Source organism: Cyprinodon tularosa, unplaced genomic scaffold, assembly GCF_016077235.1.
Source record: "Cyprinodon tularosa strain WSP-4 unplaced genomic scaffold, ASM1607723v1 ctg151, whole genome shotgun sequence".
In the NCBI taxonomy this organism is placed as follows: domain Eukaryota; kingdom Metazoa; phylum Chordata; class Actinopteri; order Cyprinodontiformes; family Cyprinodontidae; genus Cyprinodon; species Cyprinodon tularosa.
Window position 1 is genome coordinate 825,006 of NW_024038343.1, and position 21,701 is coordinate 846,706.

Below are 21,701 nucleotides of genomic sequence, written 5' to 3' on the forward strand. Positions count from 1 at the left end.
TAAGTCTGGGCGTCTAGATTTTAGGAAATAACATTTATGTTCCATTACCAAAGAAAAAAATACATAAAGAGTATTTTTGTCACACCAAATATATAATTTTGATTTTAGTTGTAAACTATTATTTGAAAACCAAACAGTATAACAATATTCATCTTCCCTTATTGGCTAAAACCGGACAAGCATTTTTTTTTTTATCTTTAAAGGGTAAGTTCTGCAAATGACTGGGCTATCCTGTGTACAAATAATAAAGATTATAAATGTGGTTATGGCAAACTCATTTAACAGATTTGTTTTCTGCAGCTTTGCTGAAAAAAAGGAAAAAGATAGGTGTACACATTCTTTGCAGCAGCTACCTGCCCTGCATTGCAAATGAACAATAGTAATAATAGCCCAAAATTGACATCCTGATATTCTAATCCTAATAATGGAATCTTTTATTTTTTTTAAATATGACTCCAAAAACTTTGGCTTTAACTCGGGGTGACATACCTTGCCCAGGAGCATATCAACATGTGACAAGAGGTAGCTTGAATCAAACCAACAGCTCTATTTTTATAAATATGGTCAGCTTGTCATTTACATACTAGGGTCCTAAAACATGTTAATATTTATTTGTAAAGCTTTCATAAAGCATGCTCTATCAATGATATAAAGATTTAGCTGAAGACGGTAGACCCCTTTCTTCCAGATTTTAAATAATTCAAAGGGATCTCAGGGATAAGAACAGGATACAAGGACAGATCACCATCTGTTGCCTTCTCAACAATACATTAAACAGCCAAGTTAAACAGGTAGCAGACAATAGACAAATAAATGTTGAGAAAGCCTCCTACAATCTGCCATGGACCCAGCCAAATGTAGTTGGAGGTGCAAAGCTTGTTCTTGGATTGTAAATGCTAAAACACGTTAAAAGCTGTCTGGTTGCACGTTGCGTTAACCAGAAAAGCCAACATTGTCTCTGTGGATTGAAAATGTGGAGCTGCTGGTTTTCACAGTGTGTGCGCGACTGTATTTAGGGAAGGGGGTGGGGGGTAACGTTTTGGGCAGAGAAAAGGTCTGAAGTGACGCTTACTGTGTACACCCACAACACCGTGGGTAGAGAGGGGAAAAAAGCTAATGGATCAACTGATGAAGAGTTGGATGGTATTCAAGAGTGTTATACAACCTCTTAAAAGCAGCAGAATACAGTTAATTGTTGGACTTTATATAATGACGTCGTTATTAGTTCTGTTTCTCTCTATTTTTTTGGGTGAATTAAAGCAAATTAGATTAATGGCAAGCTCATATTACATCTAGGGAGGTAGACGCATATTTTCTCTTTGTTTATGCATAATTCTGACACTATTGTTCCCTCTAATAGCTAACAGGAGGGGACGCATGTTGGTCTTCTGCAGCTGAAGCTCAATGTTTTCAAGGTGTAGTGTGTTGTGCATTCAGAGATTTTGCATTTCTTGGTTGCACTGAGCTGATATTTGAGCTATTGCTACAAGTCTGGGCTTTCTCCTCTAAAAACAATACGGGCAACAAAACAACATCATCTACAGAACAGTCAGTCACTGCCTATTTTCCTTTTTGTAGTTTCTGATTACTTAACCTGCCCTTCTGACACCAGCAACAATGCTACATTCAAAGTCACCTTAATCTCTCATCTTCCATAGGCGGATGTTTGGTTTAAACTGAAGGATATCATCTTTATGAAGCTGATGCTTAAATGCAGTATTTGCTACCATTTGACTGTTTGGTCATCAGTCGTAAAGAACAATTAAACAGTTATAATTCACAAAGAGACTGGTTAGTGCAGTGTTTCCAAACCCTTTTTCTCAGGAACCCCTTTCCTGCATGTTTCCTTGTTGCTTCCCACTAGAAAATAACTATGATTAACAGGTTTCTGTAGCACTTGATTGGAGAGGAGGAGCCCTGATTTGAATGAGGTGTGCTGGAAGAGAGACATATATAAAACATGTAGGCTAAAGCCAGTCTGGCGACCAGGGTTGGGAACCACTGTTTTAGTGACAATTATGCCTTTAATGCCAAGAGATCCTTCAGAGGGAGCTGATGAGTAGTTTCTTTGTTGACCGGTTCTATTATGAAAAACAAAGTTGATTTAAGATTCATTTAAGATTAGAGATTCATATTCATGTGTAAATATCAAAACATGAAAGTAAAAATGTCATAATTATTCCTAATACTGAACAGCCCCATATCCTGTTTAGCTTGTGCATTTATGAAAAAACACCTGCTATGGGTGTTTTTGATGCACTCTGCAGCCATGAGTGATTTCATTACCCACAATGCAGCCAGGGTTGGATTGATGGTTACTGATTTTGCTGCATCAGCTCAAAGCCTGATGCAAAAATAGGAAATGGAAAAAATAAGCATTATATTAAAAAAAAAGTTTTTTCCAATTTTCAAGCTGTTGAACATAGACAACTGCAAGTAAAAATCCCTTTGGGCAATTTAGCTTTTGAGTCATTGACACGCTTTGCAGACAGAAAATGTAACATCAAAATTAGTTTTCTTTCCCGCAGAGAATAGTGCATCTTAAAAGAAATGCCCTTTTTGTAGACATGTTTCAACAACACGCTGAGATATTTTAGAATGGTCTGATAGTGGTTAGTTCAGTCTAGTTTGATCAAAAAATAGGAGCTGCCTTGCGATTACTGGCCAATAATAGCAGACAGGGCCTTTGAGGAAAAAATGTTGTACGAGACGGGAAAATGTTAGGATGTCAACAGGAAGAGCAAAAATTGTGCTGCAAAACAAAAGCTGGTGTATTAGCCTTAGGAGAAAAAAAAAGCTGTCAATTCTGAAACAAAATATTATTTCATTTCTAGTAGGATTAAGGATTTATTAACTACATTAAAAGTATATTTTTATAAAAAAAATAAATAAATTATGTAGATGTGCTTTAACATAATTTGGTTTTATTTAGGTGTGCCTGCTTTTACCATCAAGCAAAAAAAGATTAGAAAAGAGCTATGGTGATAATCAGAAACCAAAAATATATCCTATGTAGAAATCAATCTCATAGCTAAATAAATTGATCTTTTTTTAATTTACATAAACAGGACAACATTTAGTTTTGTTTGTTTCAATTTAGAGTATATCTATCTAAATATTAAAATTTTTGCAAGAAAATTGCAATTTGTGAACCTGCTCTAACTACTGGTAAATTTAGTTAACAGATGTTATGAAATCTTCACAGGCAAACACAGCAAAAACACCCGTTAGTCAAAAAGAAAACATATCAACCAAGCTACATAATAAAGCAGGACCTGAAGCCCTTCTTTGTCACAAATTTTTAATAAAGTGATTGGTAAATTCGTCAGGAGGCACTTGTACTGATTTTTTGTGAAATCCCTGCAGGTGTTGTTTGGTGCTGATAATCAGAGGTACTCCAGTATTATTACTGGTTTTATGAAAGGTCTCTCTAGTTAATGAGATAATTAGTCACCAGAGATTTTCCTGTATAAATAAAGGCTTATTGACAGTATAAAAAAAAAATATTGCAAATAGCACATGCACTGCACGCATTAGGATGACTTCACTTGACCAAACTAGATTTTTTTTTTTTATATTTGCCTCACTATACCTGGTTTTGCCAGGAGCAATCTGCCCCTCTCACTTTAATCCGGTAGGTTACTACTGGACATCAGTCAACACGCCATTACCCTCTCCTCACCTGCAGAATTATATATTTGCAGCTTATTATGTTGATACAGCTATTGAGACATCTGTGTAGCAGAGCCTCTTTAAAGGAAGAGCTAAATGGATATTTGATGCCCTCAAATCCTTCACACCATCTCCCTTAGCGTCTGCCCCCCTGCTTCCTTCCATCATTCATTTCAAACTTCAGGTTATAGTGCTGATGTTAGTGGCTTAAATGTGCTTAAGTGCTCTCCGTCTCTCCCAGTTCTTATCCATGTATTCTGACCTATTTTCATATTCTTATTAAATATCAAGAGCCAAGACTTCCTGGGCAGAAGGGGTTTGGAGCAAGATCAGTTTCAGCAGCAGTTTCAACAGACAAACTGTCTATTTTTATCTTTATCTCTCGTAAACTTTACCGTCTTCCTCTTTAGGTCAGTTCAGGTAAAGCTTTGCAAATAGATGTGCATGTGGATAAAAACTGCAGCCCTTTCAAAAACTATACTTTGGAACACGTCTTCCACGGCTTTCAGGCCACTTCTGATGGTCAAAGTACCAGACATCTGCAGCCAAAAATCACATTTTCATAACTTAGACTTAATTGACAAAGGAACAGTTTCTGTCACTGAGCAGATTTGCTGCTAAATGAACCCCTTTGTGTCACCATTGAGTTGAGCTGATCATGCTCTGCCTCACTTTACCACTTGCTGAGCAGAAAAAGTGAACACGTTTATATGGCAGGCAGACTACATTCAAGGCAGACACTTCCTGGACAGCTCAACATAGGCTGATCTGCGTCACTCGTTCTTCCACAGCAGGGAGGAGCTGCTTATAGAGCAGAATTCACGAAGATTATCCAGACATTCATTAATCAACTGAAATATAACTTCAGGTATAATTTCAGTAATGTAATAGCATTATAGCATAGTTAAAAGCCCAACAAAGTTGACTTGCATGATATAGGCTCTTTCAAAATGTTTGTTGACAGTTATGTTGAAAATTAATATTTTTGAATTTAACATAGTCTACTTAGATGGATACATTTCGTTGACTGCGTCCAAAATAAATGGGCCATATTCTCTAAAGGACCTGGGCTGGCTACTTCAAACTAACAAAGGTAGAGCGCAAGTGTTTGGCTCTGAATTTGGACAGTCTAGCCTTCACAAGCTGTCATCTTGGCTTAACCGCTGTCACCTAGCAACCTTTACTGAGTAGTCTTACTAAAAATAAAGAAAAGCATCACATCATATGCACGAGATTACTCTAAAAGTTGCACCATGTCAGCAGAGGAACATTTTCATTTCCTGTGCCTGTGCAAACTCTCAGTCATCAGATTCATGGCAACCACAAATCAGGATTAAATCGGAGGAAACTTTTTCAGAAAAACTGAATGAAGTTTGATGTTATACATTTGCTTATCTCTGGCTCAGTAGTAATACATTAAGGTTAAATACCAGTATTCCAGTATAAAGGTAATTTTTGTTTCGGCCAAAGTGATTTGGTCAGTTACAAAGGTAACTGTTAAAGCTACAGTGTGTAATAATTACAGGGATATAAAGTCAGAAATTTAATATATTATACATAACTATGTTATTTATCATCACCTATGAGCTCAGCCTTTTAACCATAATATTTGCGTTGCCTTAGAATTCGTTATTTATAATTACATAGGAGCGGGTCTCGCAGCCATGGAGGCTGACATCTTTGCGCTACGGCAAGCGCAGAGGCAACAAACTAGCGATTGCGAGATCTCCCATGACGCTCAAAAATAACTACGGCAAGTTGAGAGAGATGAACTGAGACGGTACTGAACAGTAGATGGCAGTATTATGCCTGAGAAGCGTTTAGTCTGCCTGAAACCAAAGAAGAAGAAGAAGAAGCAGGTATACTGCGCCTCAGTAACAAGAAAGGTGAACAAGGCGGCAGGCGTGAGTGACTTTGCAAACTGTTTGGCACTGTGTGGCCAAACATCAGACGAATGGAGGATCATGCCTACTCTGTATCACAACGAAAAGCGGCGGACACCGAACCCCCGTCATCTAAGAAGCGGAAACACGACGAGAATAAACGCAAGCGTGACAAGAAACGGCAAAAAACACGGATCAACATTGGCACGACATTTACACGGTGGAAGTCACTGATGGAGGAAAAAGGTTTTCAAAGTGACGCTCAAGTTGCCAGTTTTCTCTTGGACAGGTAATTAATCCTACACACACAATTGTCTAATATCACTGCAGTTTTTGGAGTACAGGATGCTCAGACCTGTCTAAAACAATAACATGCTGCGGCGTGATGATGCTGTTCCTCTCCAGTATACTTATTCAGCAACGTCCCTGACGTTTCACAGGTAATGATTCAGTAATTTTCTGTAAAATAATTTTCTGGATATATACCTCGGTTACTTCTCTCCGGCTCCTTTGGAGATCTTCAAGCCTTTCCTCCTCTGCTCTCACCCCGCTGGCTCCCCTCTCTCGCCTGGCCCTAGCTGCACGGCCTCCCTGCCCTCGCCCTCGTCCTCTCCCTCTTCCTCGCGTTGTAACCCCCGTGCCACCAAAATGACTTAGACTCTGTAAACGGGGAATATATATTCTTCCAGCGAACACAATCTCGCTGTTAAACTAATGACTACAATTACTTCGTCTGTTTATATCACCATGCAAAGCAGCTCACCAAAACGTCACAACGATGTAGAAAAAATAACGGGTATATTTATTATCTTAAGTCTACATGAAATCTATACCCTACTCAGACTAATGAAATACTATCTGTAAAATTATCTATGTAAACAAACCTCATCACTTGAGAAGGTAGGTGATGTGGACGTCGTGGAAGAAATTTTGTCCCGTAACGCTCGCCGTACTGTTGGGGGGGAGAAGCGGTGGGGGGGAGATGTTCATGTTGCTGCGGTCTGCAGTCTGACCGCTAGATGTCGCTGAAAATTACACACTGTAGCTTTAAATAGGCCAAACACCAGTTCAATATCATCTGTCTGATTATACAGTATATCTGTATTTAGCTTCTACTCAACAAAGGCACAGAGAAAGACAGCAAGACAAATAATCAATGTTCGATGACACACCACAAAACAAATATGAAGACGCTGCAGAACTGGAGAGCACATTAAATAAAAGACTGCTGCATCATAGGTGCACAAAGGGCAGGCTGCAGATCTTTCCTCCCAGGAGACAAGGGGGGCAAGATTGCCCAGTCAGCTAACATCCAGCGAGGAGAGTGTGAGCATAGTCCAATCTAGTACTGACAAAGTCCTTTTGAAATTAAGTGATATCTTGATAAACGGAGCACATATATTAGTTTTAAAAACTATAAAATCTTAAAAAGTTTATTTTGGGTCTCAAAGTCTAATGCAGACATATTTGGTCAATGTTTTATTCCCCCTTACCCACCATTGACACCTAAACATGACCAAACTGCAGAGGTGTCAAGTAACGAAGTACAAATACTTTGTTACTGTACTTAAGTACACTTTTTAGGTATCTAAAAATTTTAGGTATCCATTACTTATTTTTCTTCCTACTTCTGACTTCTACTCATTACATCTTCACACAAGAATCTGTACTTTCTATTTATTACATTTTTAAAACAAACGTCACTCATGACTCTTGGCTTCGGTTTAATGTTTATAAATATTTATTTCACGTCATGTGTGCCATCCAATGCAGATCATTGGATCATCTAGTGAAAACTAGTGTAATTGGATGAGTCATATATTGCAAAAACTCATTGGTTTGCTAAAGGAAATCATCAGAAGCAAGCAGGTGTTCTTCAAACTGCAAACGTGTATTGTCTATGCCATGCTACAATGTAGGATTCAGAAAAAGATGTTGAAATATCTGAAAAGTCGGACACAGGCGAGAGCGTATCGGGAGATGGAGACCAACAAGACCTCCCTCATCCTTGTCCCTATACCAAAGAATTTTCCAAAATAGTCAGAAAATTGAGCTTTAAAATTCATATAGTGGCATCTGGCTGTTTTTTTTTTTAAAGTTACTTTATACTTTTATTCTTTAAGTTTTTGGAACACCAGAGTGTTTTTAAACTGCAGTATCTATACTTCTACTTAAAGCTACAGTGTGTAATAATTACAGGGATATACAGTCAGAAATGTAATATATTATACATAACTATGTTATTTATCATCATCTACGAGCTCAGCCTCTTAACCTTAATATTTGCGTTGCCTTAGAATTCGTTATTTATAATTACATAGGAGCGGGTCTCGCAGCCATGTAGGGAGACATCTTTGAGCTACAGCAGCGCAGAGCCAACAAACTAGCGATTGCGAGATCGCCCATTACGCCCGAAAGTAACTACGGCAAGTTGAGAGAGATGAACTGAGACGGTACTGAACAATAGATGGCAGTATTAAAATTATCTATGTAAACAAACCTCATCACTTTAGAGGGTAGGTGATACGGACGTCGTGGAAGACATTTTGTCCCGTAACGCTCGCCGTACTGTTGGGGGGAGAAGCGGTGGGGGGGAGATGTTCATGTTGCTGCGGACTGCAGTCTGACCGCTAGATGTCGCTGAAAATTACACACTGTAGCTTTAAGTAACAAATGTGTGGACTTTTGACACAACTGCCAATCTGTTTTGACCCATGGTCATCTAGCAAACACGTGATCCATCTTTAAATCTGGTAAAAATTAGGGACACATCTGGAGGAGCATCTGAATTTGGACAGCCTGTGCTGCACTGAGACTTACTGGGCCTACATTGAAGGCTGGGGAGGATGAAGCCCCTAAATTTGGACAAAGCCATTATGTAAAGGAAAACATACATAATCTACTCAGTGCTGCATGGTCTGGCTCCTTCTCCTGCTCCATGTTTTGTTCATTTCAAATCCCCTTGAAATGAACAGAACATGGAGCACAGGACAACAAGATAATCTACTGTAGAAAATACTGTATCCATTTCTTTAGAATATCCATGAAATTCTACACCCAAGAGTCTTTTTATTTAACCTTCAAATTTAATGTGAAGAAATAGTTTTTTTTTTAATCAAAACTGCCTGCAGTGGAGCATTTTCCATATTACATGAATTAACTGTCTGTTTAATATCATTCACATCATATGTGTTCTATATTTTTAGATTAACATTTATGTTATTTACTCTTTAAACTTAAAATAAATTTTCATTGTTTAGGGGGAAAAGAAAGAGTGAGGGATTTGGGGTGGAAGCCAAATATACAGTCTTTTTGCATTTTTTCCTTTATGGTGTCAACTACCTTTACTCTCTCCCTTCTGTTCTCCCACACACCACATGCCGCTCAGCCACTTGCACTGCTCTGCCCGCCTATTTAAAACACTCCTCAAAACATAACGATTTGCTTAGAAGGCTAAATATTGGAGAAATACTTATTAAGAATAGCTACTCTAGTTTATATTGATATGTTGCATTAAGGTCACAGGATCCAACCCCTGCTCCCCTTCAATTTATTTTTTTCACTTTTCGTGTTTTATGGGTAAATATAAAAAGAAAATTGTGTAATGCATGTTATCATTTTAAATGAATAAATAGAACGAAAACTATATAGTAAAATGCTGATAGCAGAGTAAACAGGCGAGTTCCAAAGAAGGAGATAAGGGAGTAGAAAAGGGGCTGCAGGATGATACGAGGATATTTACTTCAATCTCTTCAGCTTTATGAGAATAGCAGCTGAGAAGGCAGTAGGGGCTCTTTCAGTTAAATGTCACTGCTTTATTCGATGATAGCACCATTTCTCTCAACCCACTGAAGCTGCCTGGTTGGCCTCTCTAGGAGTTAAGGGCCTGTTCTGAATGCCACTCCCTGGTTTCTTCTGTACGGCCAGATCTTTTTTTCTCTTCAAACTTCAATCACTGTGGATGGATTTAAGCCCCTGTTTGTAAGGTAACGTTAAATTAAAGTTCATTGAAACAAATAATTTCTTGGTCAGGTCTATGGCATCCCCCCCTCATTCTTTCATCCTTTCCTCACAGTGCATAGGATCTGGTTTAATATGTTTATTGAGAAGGCTTTCTTAGGAAAACTTACTGAAAGTACTTTAATCTCTGCTACAAATCCCTTTATGCCAACATGTGTCGGCATTGGTTCAAAGATCATAATCGGGAAGCAACCGTCTCTCTGGAACATAAATCTACCACTGATCTGCTTACTCCACACAAGCTGTGACCATTTAAAAAAAAAAAAAAAAACCTCTGTAGCACAGTTAGAGTGCTTCATCTCATATTTATTATGTGCCATGGAATATATTGTGGAATAAGGTAGTGGGAATCCTCTTATGTGAGTCTAAATAAAGTTTTTTGGATGAAGTGTAATCTCTAATCCCGCCATGCCCTCCTATATCAGTAATAGCAAGGTCTTATCGTAAGCACTGCCATTTAGATTAAACAAACAGCGGCATCTCTTTGGTATCTTTCTGTGCAGGATGGATGGGCAATTTCAGAAAAAGGCTAGCAGTCTGGCCTGGTAGGAAAAGCAGAGTAATATCTCCAAAGCCACTAAATAGATCAGTGTGGGTCAAAGCTGACGTATTTTTTTTTGTGCAATGAATGCTTTTAAATCCAAGTGCGACGTCATGTTCCTGGCCAGCTGTGTTATCTCTGCTGCAGAGACAGAATGACAGAGATCTAAAGCTTCAGCCTCACACATTTCTATTCCTCTGGGAGTAAATGTAAAAATAGTGCAAACTCCAACCACAGACACATAAAAATCCTTAGTGGTGACTCCAGCCCAACTAAAAGGAAAACAAAAACAAAGCAGGAAAGCCAACTTCAAATACCCATTGGCTTATAATGCAATGAAAAGTCCCAAGAAATGTTTTATTATTTATATGCCTGGCCTAAATTTGTTGCCTGTTGCTAAGGATTTTTACCAGCATGTGGCCAATTACAGTTCAGACTCCGAATTGCCCTTAGGTACAATGTTAATTAGGGTCAGGAAGGGTCAGGTTGCAAAGCACTCTCTAAAATGAGCCGGGGAATCTCCGAGGGATATTCTCATTTGGGAAGAGGCCAGTTACATTCAGTCTGTGCTGCCTGTTGAGTGAGAAAGTGTCTGGCATAAGGCAGGTACGCAGGAATTAGCACACAGCTATTTAAAGAAGAGGACTTAAACGGCATAAAGAGAAAGCAAGCATTAATATATACATACATAGTGCTGCAATGGTTGTTCATCCCAGTTCAGGATAGCGCAAAACCCAAATCATAAACAGCTGAAACCACCTTTTTATACTGTCAAAATTATTGTTAAATACAAGGTGGAAAAAAAAATATATATATATATATATATTTTTATTCTAAGAGGGAACCTTTATTAATCTCTTCCAAATTAGAAGTTTGAATATGACATTTCAAAACATTTTGGTTGAGTAAAAGCCCATCCGTGGATATAGTGCATCTGAAAAGTATAACCAGTAAGTTATGTGACACCTTTATTCCAAATAGTATTTAATTACTCTCTTTCTAAAAAATAATATACACGACATCACATTATGAGTAAGGCTGAAACAATTAGGCGGATTAAATCGTGATTAATTGATTACTGAAATAATCATCAACTAATTTAGTAATCGATTAATTGTTTACTGGAGTTTATAGAATATAAAACAAGTCTTCAGCTGAGAAAGCAAACCCACTTTGAGCAGCAATTATACAAAAATAGTAAAATATATAAAAATTTTGCATTTTTCTTCTGTCAATATGTTCAATCCACAACTCCTCAGGTGGAAACGTTTTAGTTTTACCTGGTTTATTTTAGAGTAAGTCTACTTTAAGGAAGCTTTTGCAATGAAATTATTAATCGGAAAAAAAACTGACAGATTAATCGATTTGCAACATAATTTTTAGTTGCTGCCCTAATTATAAGAATGATTTTTTTTTTTTTTTTTTTTTGGAAGATGCCTTAAAATGAGTTGAAGGTTTATTTTTACTGTCCATCCTTGAGATGTTTCTACTGCTTAAAGTAAGTCAACCTGTGATAGATCCAGCTGTACAGACCTGATTAGGAAAGGCAGACACCATTCTATATTAGAGGGACGGATACATTGGCCTAAATATATTTTTTACTGATATTAGCAGCCAAAACCATTCACACATGCAAAACCATCCTCAGGAAGATATCATCCCTACAATAAAGCGTGGTGATGGCAGGAACGAGCTTAGGGATGTGTTCAGCACTAAGAACTAGTAGACGAGTCTGAACAGAGGGGATATGGCAAAATTCAAGGACATCCTGGATGAAAAGTCTGCTCCAGATTGCTCTGGACCTCAGACTGGGAAAACAACCACCTAAAGCCTGCAAGTCCTAAAAGCAGTAGTTTCAAAACCACTCTGTGATTGTCGTAGAGTGGCCAAGCCACAGTCCAGACTTGAATCTAACTGAATATCTCTGAAGAGATCCTGTTGGCTGTGCACAGATGTTTCCCACCAAACTTGATGGAAAGTGATTTTGATCAACTACAAAGTAAAATGACTACAGATTGTTTTCCTAATGGTAAGGGGCGTTAATAATTGCATAAGTATGATTGCTTAGTTCTCTATATGTATTTAAAATAAAAAATGTATATTCGGGTATTATGTATAGGTTTTGAGGAAAGAGATTATTTTAACACCATCTGGAAAGAGAAACAACTAAATCTAGAAAAAGTGTTTAGATGCACTGTAGCACTTATCCAAGCTGGTTCAAAATAATTTAATCCAATTTAATGCCAAGCAATTACATAGAAACGGAACGTTTTCTATACACTTCATGTAAATATTCTGTTATTCTAACTGTATGCAGTAGAAAGAACTTTTTCCTTAATTTGTCCAAAGCACCCTCTAAGGATCAATAATACTCTCAAGAGTCTATTTATCTCTGAGCTTTTCTTTTTAAACTCTGCTTGTTTCTCGTGTCTGTTTACCACAAACAGCTTGGCCTGAAGCCACTTTACCATATAATGACCTTGCCTTGCTGAATTGAACTTGTGAACCCGTCACACCTGCTCTCCTTCAATTTCCTGGACGGCCTCTTGAGTGAGGGCGCCATAATAGAAGGTGATTGTGAAAGAGCTACTATCAACCCTCCATGACTGTGACATCCTTCACTGCTAGTACCGCTGTGTAGGGAGGAATGCATTCAGCTAACGATGGCCTGTCAGTCCTGCTCGGCCTATTCTTATAAGGTGACATCAGCTGGTCTTGGTGACAAACAGCAGCAAGTTTGTGGTGTAAAAAACAGGCGTTGTTACCTACAGGACTTACTCAATGCGAGGGCGACAGTGCTAACTATCACACTGCCTTGTCACACTGAAAAATACAACAAGCTGAGGAAATACTGACTGAAACATACAGTACAGATTAACTGGGGGAGCACAGATCATTTGTACACAAAAAATTTTCTTAAACAAAAGCACTGCAGGGAGCATTCAAAATCTGGAGTGTCTGGTTGTTTTACAATAGCGGAGATACACTTTGGTCTTGGCAGCATTCATGGTGCGTTCACACCAAAAGCTTTTTGTGCATCAAAGCATCTGATTCATTTGATTGGTTGGACATGCGCTGCTACAAACAACAGAATATTTAAGTAGAATCTTTCTCGTTTAAAAAAAAAAAAAAAAAGTGTAAAAAGTTTTCCCAGCTTTGATAAGTTTCCCCAACTTATCAAAGCAAATAAAGCAAAGTCACTCTCTAGATTGCAACGACAGAGAGTGCAGCTTAACAACCAGAGCATCGAGGATCCAGAGTGTCTACACTCAAAATGCACAAGCGTCCAAGTTGAGACACTGGTTCACTTTTCAACTCTTAAAACACATTCAGTGCATAACTGTTAGCAGAACATTCCAGGTTAAACCTCTGCTTGTTTAAAACCTAGGTCATTGAAGGACTAATGATAAAATGAGGATTCATATACTACAGTCTACAGAACTTTCCAATGAAAACAGCCTGAACTGTCATTAATGTTAATGCATGCCAATATAAAAACAGAGCAAAAAAGAGATGATTAGATAGGATTTAAAAAATTCCATATATACCTAGCATTTTTCTGATAGGGTTTTTAAAGTCATTTTAAGCCTAAATAGAATTCCAACTCCAAAAACAATGAGCAGAAATAAACAAATGTTGTTAAAATAAAGATATTCATTTTGGCCTGCTGTTAGAACGCTACAGCTTCTGCAATCCACCCTTAGCTGACACTTCCAAAATACTCCCACAGGACATGCAATCCTGCCCCACATTGTGTTTGAGGAGAAACACCCAACTTGCATGAATCCTGTCTCTGTTCCATATGACTTTCCTGCGGATCACATTGGAAGAGCAGTTATCTAGGTGCCACTCTGGACGGACCAATGGCTAAGTGGACCTGGTGACTTTGGATCCACACTGCTGGGCTGCAAACCATACTGTTCGCAACATTTCTCGCTGAGTTTCAGGAGCTTTCAGACGCCTGAAGAGACTGGAGGTGTGAAGCTCCTGAGAACGAAGCACTTCCCTCTTGTGAGGCTGACACATTGAGCTGCTAAACACTGGAGAAACCCAGCTTTTTTTAAATGGATATCAGCAGAGTTAGAGGTCTGGCACATTTAGGGATAGATTGTTGAGTAAAACTATTTGTCATTTTGATGATTTTTGATCATTTATTGTGTTATCTATTGTGTAAAGACAAGTTAACGTAACAAGATGGGCCCCATGGTAAGCCACGCTGACAAGTTTTGAGCTGTTATTTCTAAAGCGAAAACAAGCTTTACTTTACTTAGCGTTAAACGATAATATAACGTTCATGTGTTTCCTCATATTCTCATCACATTTACATAACAGCGTTATCAAAAGTTAATTTGATCATGTTCCAAATTCTTTAAGATAAAATTTGGTTCTCATGCATAAAATCCATGTTAATCTGTGATATCATGGCATCATTTTAATCATTATGGTATTTACCACCCCTACTGGGGTAGGCAAGAAATATATCAAAATTGCAAAACACAGACGTAGTGGCGATAACTACAAGTAGCGCAAAACTATGAAAAAGCTGGGTGGTGACAATGAAGGCAGCTACTGAATATAAGTTAGTACTTCCTAGTAAATCCTGCAAAAAAACTTGATCAGAACATCAAGAAAATTCCCATTCCCACCAACCGGACACAGCATCAATCTAAGAAATATTCAAGTAAATACATATTAAGAATTAATTGGCTATACCTTTGGATTTAAATGAACACAAATCCAAGGTATTAAATGCTGTTTTCCTTGTAAGTGTTATTATAAAATTGTAAATATACTTTATGAACAAAAAAATAACAAAATGAACATAGACAAACTATACAAAAATACTAAATAATATGCTAGCAGGACTTGGTAATCTTTCAGAAAAAAGTGGTTAGAGCATACAGCTTGGAATCCTGAGGTCTTTAGTTCCCACTCCCACAGACTCACACTCTGGGTCCCTGAGCAAAGATCTTTAACCCCACAACGCTCCCCGGTTGTCGCACAATGGCAGCCAACTGCTCTTTAAGGGGATGGATTAAATTAAGTGAGTTAATTTAATTGTTCTGTACTTGTGACAGTTTAATGAAAATAAAAGCTGGAGGAAAAAATAGAAAAAACGCTGCATGCGACCAGAGTGGACTATAGACACATTTTTAAAAAACATCACATGTGACCTTGCCTTTTTAATTTGGTATATTCTGAAATCTTTTTTTCTGTTAGAATAGTTCACTTAAAGCTCTGTGCCGATCAAAAGTACAAGTAATTAACCGGTTAGAGCATTAAAATACTGCATAGTTCAAAGCTTTAACCCAAAATTACTAAAGAGAACATCTGTCACTATAAGTCTTCATGTGGATTTGCTAGATGTGAACTGATGACATACAAACCATTACTTTTTCATATCTAAAATATTATTAGGGTTCCTAATTTACATGACCAGAATTTAAAATTAATTTATCTATCAATTTATATGCAGTTATTTTATATTTGCAGGAGTTAAAATAGTTAAAGAAAGTAATAAAAAAGAACAGAAGAAAAATTTGGACTCCCTCTTCCTCATGCCGGAAGTGACTCATGCAGAATCTGAAAAAACAGATAATCCAGATTTCAAGAAGAGATTACACTTCTCTTTTGTAGAGGGGTAATGATAAGGAGCGATCTCACCAGGAGACCAAACTGGTAGGTGAGATATTACCTACTGAAGAACAGGCCAGTGATTTCAAACCCAGTTACATGGTGAAGGAAAAATAACCAGAATCAGAGACCATGTTTGCTCAAGGTCCCCAACCTGTAACTAACTGCTTTGCTTTAACTCAACAATGCAAGATGTGGATTTAATGGGGAATCTAAAAGTGTACCTGAGAAGATCATACAGCTCAGCAATTAGTTACATAAATAAAACAATATGTACACTTACTACACTTAGTAATATATTTTTTCTTGTTTATGTCTTAAAAGTAATGACCCCCAGAAATTCAGCTTTTTAAAATTTGAAAAACACATCTGACATCTAAAAGATGTTTTTTTTCCTAATATGTCATCATATGTTTTAGAAGTAGACTGCAGTATGTGGACTATATACAGTTTTTTTGGTTAATTTGATGTGGTATGGTTGTGGTGTTATATAACTCCAGGTCACTTTAGTTTCGTTGGCTTCGGTGTCTCATACTCCTTTGTCATTACCCCACAGGTTTTCAGTTGGGTTTTGGTCTGAAGAGGTTTCTGGGTGTTAAAAACTGGGAAGCTATTGCCATTTAATCAGGTATTTGGGACTTTTGTCAGTGTGGGCAGGGGCCGAGTTTAGCTGAAAAATCAAACCAGTATATTCGTTAAATTTTTCAGCAGATGGAAGTGAAATATGGCTGCTTTAACTTTGGACTTCACATAATTTGATCAGCATCAGTAAACGATCAGCAGCAGATCATGGCTGAAGTAAACATCACACTTAACCATGAGCAAACTGATTTCCTTGCCTCTCACATTTTTATTCAGATTCTGACATCTTTATTTACGGAAGAAATGCCCGATTAAAATTTGCCTTGAAAGAGAATTATAGACAAAGGAGCAACAGTAAAGCCCTTTTCTCCTTGGCAGAGGTCAGAAACATCTAGCATTGCTTCACCTAACATAGGGAACTGGACAGATGTAGCAAATTTCCTGAATATGTCTGTGATGGTGACGCTTAAAGCTGTGACTCCAGCTTCAGCCTAGGCATTTTGAATGTGTGAAGCTACAGTTTCCATTGTTGCACTTTTTTCTACAACATTTAATTCCTTCCACAAATTTTCCAACAAAATGCCTTAAAGCACTCTGAAAAGCCAGGTTTATTGTTAATGGACTTCTGCAGCTTATGCTTCCTTTTGCAGGTGACTGTGACTGTAAAAGGGAAAAAGTGTCCAGTCTGCAATCTTTTCAGGATTGCAGGCCACACATGCCAGAACAGATCTCTAATAATATTGTTTCTTGAGTAATATCAAGAATTTAAGAATTACATTTGAAGTCCTTTATAGCTGTAAGAAAATAATCAAAATGCTCAAAAAGAAATGCTAGAAGAAAAAAAAACTCAATCTTTGTGAAATAATCTAAACTTCACCTTTTGATCTCAGTTACTAAAACAGGTTGACTTTTGCTGGCATTCTAAATTTTTGTTTAGTGAGTCCATATATGACTGCATGATTCTCTACTTTACAGGAGTACTTATACTGTAAGATCTGTGAGCACAGCCAACAGGGGAAAAAAAATTAAAAGTTTCTTTCAAATTTCATCATACTCTCCTTTGACAGAGGAAGAGAAACTGCAATATGCAATTAAATGCAGAGGAGGAGATACAGAGATGGTGTCCGATTGTCAGGAAGTGACAAAGAAAGATGCTGTGAGAATCTGAATGTGAGAAACTCCCAGCAAGGCCTCCAGAAGAACTGTGGAGCATCATTAACACCATCATCTTCTTCACTTTCATTATTGTTACGTTTAGTCTTGTGGGGCTTTTTTCCCTTAGATAAATCCTTCACATCAATTGTCTCCATCAGCTTCATTTAAATAGCAAAAAGGCGGCACTGACCTGTTTAGCCTTCCAAAACAGATGCATGATATTTTCACAGAAAGTAATAAAAGCAGAAACGGGGCCCAATTCCCCATAGTTTTGAAGACAGGGGTAGTATTTCAGCTACACTCATCAATATGCAAAACATCAGAGCATATTTTGCCGCAAGAATTTTCACCACTGCACCCTCTAAAGATGTGCATAAACATCATATTTTTCCTCCTTCCTCTTAAACAAGCCTCCTTTGGCGAAGGGGAAGTATGCAAATGCTGCACAAACATAATCACATTTTGATGAAAAGCACCGGGATTCAAAGCAGCAAATTGCCCTATGTGATTTTAATACACTGCAGGCAATTGTCAAACGAAAAGAGGCAAAGAGAGAAAAACTCCAGGGCTGGAATCAATGCGCTACCTTTTATTTGCAAAGAGGTGAACAAAGTCCCAACACTGGATTACATTTCAAAGCACAGAGCCTGAAGTTTTCCAGTGTGGGAGCACAGAAAGGTGGCATAGCGTGGGAGAGAGGCATAATCATTATGACCGAACGGCAGGGTGGATGTTGGTAAAGGTATCCTCACTCTTCCACTTTCTGTGTTCCTCTCTGCCTGCAGTGTTCACTCTTCCTTCCTCTTTCTCAAGTTAGTTCCCTGGGCTGTCATTCCTGGGTTGTTAAATCCCCGCTCCTTTAATCTCCTTACTCAGCTACATCCTCTTTAAGGATGCACAACCACCAAGGAGAAACGTGGGATATGTCATCTTGGGACTGCTGCGTAGCAAGGCAGGGCAGGACATAGAGTTTGAGAGAAATACGTCGGCTAACATTGAGAAATTCTATCCTTGTCACAGAAAGTTAAAAGAAAATCAAATGTCAGTCTTTGGGTCAATAAAATATTGTTTTATATTTATTTTAGTTCTTTAATGACTTGGAGAATGCTGTTAAAATATAGTATATTTTTTAGTATGGCTGTTTCTAGATCTGGATTGTGTACACTGCAATGTCTCCAACCATTCATGGCTGGCTCCATCCTTTCTTTCCCAGAACCCAATTTTGACTCTTCACTCCATTTGCTTCTTTCTCTGAGGAAAAAACAGTCACTCACGGGTGAAAGAACAAGCATGTGCAAAAACAGTCACCTAATATTCAGAGCTAAAGTCATGTCAATGCAATCAAAAGCGATCCAAATTCTTTCCCACAGAGCACTGCTGTGAGGAAGCACCCATCAGTCATCTACAAGCTGTAGCACACAGCAGTAACATTTCAATACTGGTGCATCACCTGAGACTCTGGGAGATAAGTGTAATCCACTCAAAAATAGATCACAGCTTGCCCTGCATGCCACATTCTATTCTGCATGAGGAGAAGGCTCTAATGTAGATTTCTGGGTCATCTTTCATATGCACGTATTCCTTGAAGTTCAGCTGCACAGATTCTGATAACTCTTATTAGAGATTTATGTTGCATCCAGGAGCATTGTTAATGAGTGCAGTCAATTTAAGCAGGAAAACAGTTCCTAAACCCTGTTTTTTTCCCCTGCTACAATCCTCAACATACATTTTCTGTAAATAAACAGCAGGCAGTGCGTGGAGTTTACATACCATATCTGCAGCAACTGCACACACCAATTCCTGGCAACCTCTCATAAAGAGCATATATGTAAATAAAGAGCTCAATTTCAACGTGCAATTAGTGGTTTAGTGGTACCTGTTTCCCAGAAGTAGACAGATTTCCCATCGTCTGTCTGCGAGTAAGCCATCCAGAAACCACAGAGAAGCAATGCCACCAAAAGGTACCTGCTCCCCCCTGTCCTTTTCGCGGGGATTCCTCCTACACCCTGCCACCCCTGCCCCATGGTCCACCACAGGAGAAAAGTAAATCCACTCAGCTCGAAAGGTCAGCAAAAGAAGCAATGATGAAAAAACAACCAAAACAAGTCCAGAAGGCGACAGGAAGAGCAGCAGGCTTCAGTTTGAAGGAGAGGGTGTGATGAGGAGTGTGGGCGTGTACAATGGGAGAAATTATAGTGAAGGGTGTGAACGATTGGTCCTGCAGGAGTTGAGCTCCAGAACTTGTGATCTTGTGAAGGACAGAGATGGCAGTTTCCCCCCTTTTTAATCGTTCTGCTCCAAACTTGGATGGATGTTCTCAAGGAATGTGGTCAGTTGTGGGGACTGAGCCACAGTCGGATGGTGCAGCCGTCCTCCTCCATCGTACCCGCTTCCACTGATGCCGGCACTGCCTCTGTCCTCTGGCTGCGGAGCAGTGACAGTGGATGAGTGTCTGCAGTGTTGTTCGCCTCCCTCCCTTCCCTTCTTACTCTCTCTCCTCCTCTCCCATTCGCTCACTTATTCCCTGTGCCACCCTGCATTTCCAATTCCAGTTTTTTCAGGGGTTTTCTGCTCCCCTCTTCTTGTTTCATCCTTTTTTTCATTGTCTCATTTTTTTCTACTCTGAAATTCAAATATGCTCACACTTCTTACTTTTTCTGTCCCTCTGTCATCTTTTTCTCTCTCTCTACTGCATACTCCTACTCTTCTGCTACCACTCGTCTTCCCACGTGCAGCGCTGAGAGGGCGACTGGAGACCAGCAGGGATCGCACTGGACGGACGAGCTCCTGCAGAGCAAGGCTCCAGGGATCAGAGAGGCAACGAGACGAGATGGGCTTAATGCAGAGTGAGAGAATGTAGAGGGGGGAGGGGGTGAATGGGGGTAAAGCAAGAAGGAGCAAAACGGAAAGCAACGAGGGAGAGAGCTTCTCTAAAATGGAGTGGGGGTTTATTGTGCTTGAGAGAGAAGAGGTTGTGAAGAAAAAAATGATGGGGCAATGATACCAAGGACTCAGTTGTATTATATTTATTTCATTTAAAAACTTTTAAACCAGGATTTACAGAAAATTATTAAGAAATGCATCTACAGTATATTTGATATTTAACTATTAGATTATTGAAACAGAGCTGCCAGAAGAGATGGCATGTCCCATTTATTGAAGATTTAACACATCACTTCCATCTTTGGATCATTATTAAGTAGCTGTTTTTTTTAGTATGTTCCGTTGTTCGAAAGAAAAAAAAATAAAGAAATCTGAATGGCATATTCCAACAACCCGTTGCATTTAGACATCTAAATTTGGAAAGAAAAAAAAAACATGCTGAGGATCTACAATAGTACAGAAGTAGAGTTAAACTGATTTAATGTGGCTTTTTTTAAGTTAGAGGAATATTTATAATCACAGACATATTGGAATTTCAAGTTAAGCCAAAGCTCAAGTTTTATGAGTAGTTTCATATATTCAGGCTAGCTTTAATGATGTAGTGGATACAGTTAGCTATTTACACAATTTGAGAACCTAAGTAGTGATTTTTGCTTAAAAGCAACAGACCAAGTTTTGGTGCAGACCATTTCTATCCCTGTTTGACCAGCCCATGCAATTTGTCTGAAGATGCTTTCATCTGGATAATGCACAATGCCACAAAGCTCAAATCACCTCATACTGGTTTCTTGAACATGTCATCAAGTTACGTGTACTGCAATGGCCTCACAGATCTCAAAGCAACAAGGCAAATCTGGAAAGAGTGGAACTTTCTATCATGGATGGGCAAATTAACTCAGGAATGAAAGCAGAACAGAACTAGAAAAGTTCTTATGATAAAAAGTTATCCTAGCAAGACCAGTATAATTATTATTACTGAGCTATCCTGAAAACAAGTACTTCCAAAATAAATCTCTATCTAAATCTTTGCTCCACTTGCCTTCAACAAATGCTTTTTAATCACATGAAACCTTTCAATGAACTGGTTTCATCTACATCTCTGTTGTTAACTCGCATAGAGGGGAACAGAACGAGGGAAAAGAAGCTTAGACATAAAGATGGGTTTCCTTTTGAAGTTCTACAAAAAAAAGAAAGAAACAGAGCCATTTGTCTTTTATTACCTGACAGATGAAAGCATACACCCCAAAAAGACTACACTATTAAACTTTGCAGCTTGTGTAAGATACAAAGGTATTCAGGAGAAAAAGGTGACTTAAACCTTGTGAAAAATA

The 21,701-nt window shown here is 38.4% G+C and overlaps 1 protein-coding gene across 8 annotated transcripts in view; it reads right to left on the bottom strand.

The window, feature by feature from the left end:
• Positions 1-20,298, bottom strand: part of LOC119779786 (thrombospondin type-1 domain-containing protein 7A) — a 242,010-nt gene extending 221,712 nt beyond the window's left edge. For 4 of the 8 annotated variants that reach the window (XR_005280289.1, XR_005280290.1, XM_038279571.1 and 1 more), the window contains exon 1: positions 19,364-20,297. Coding sequence is in view for 4 of the 8 variants with exons in the window: in XM_038279571.1 (XP_038135499.1) it covers positions 19,364-19,511 (148 nt within the window). In the remaining 4 variants the exon portion in view is untranslated. Of the gene's footprint in view, positions 1-19,363 lie in introns of all 8 variants that reach the window. The other 4 variants (XR_005280291.1, XM_038279573.1, XM_038279570.1 and 1 more) reach the window with 2 other exon arrangements.
• Between the last annotated feature and the right edge of the window lie 1,403 nt (positions 20,299-21,701).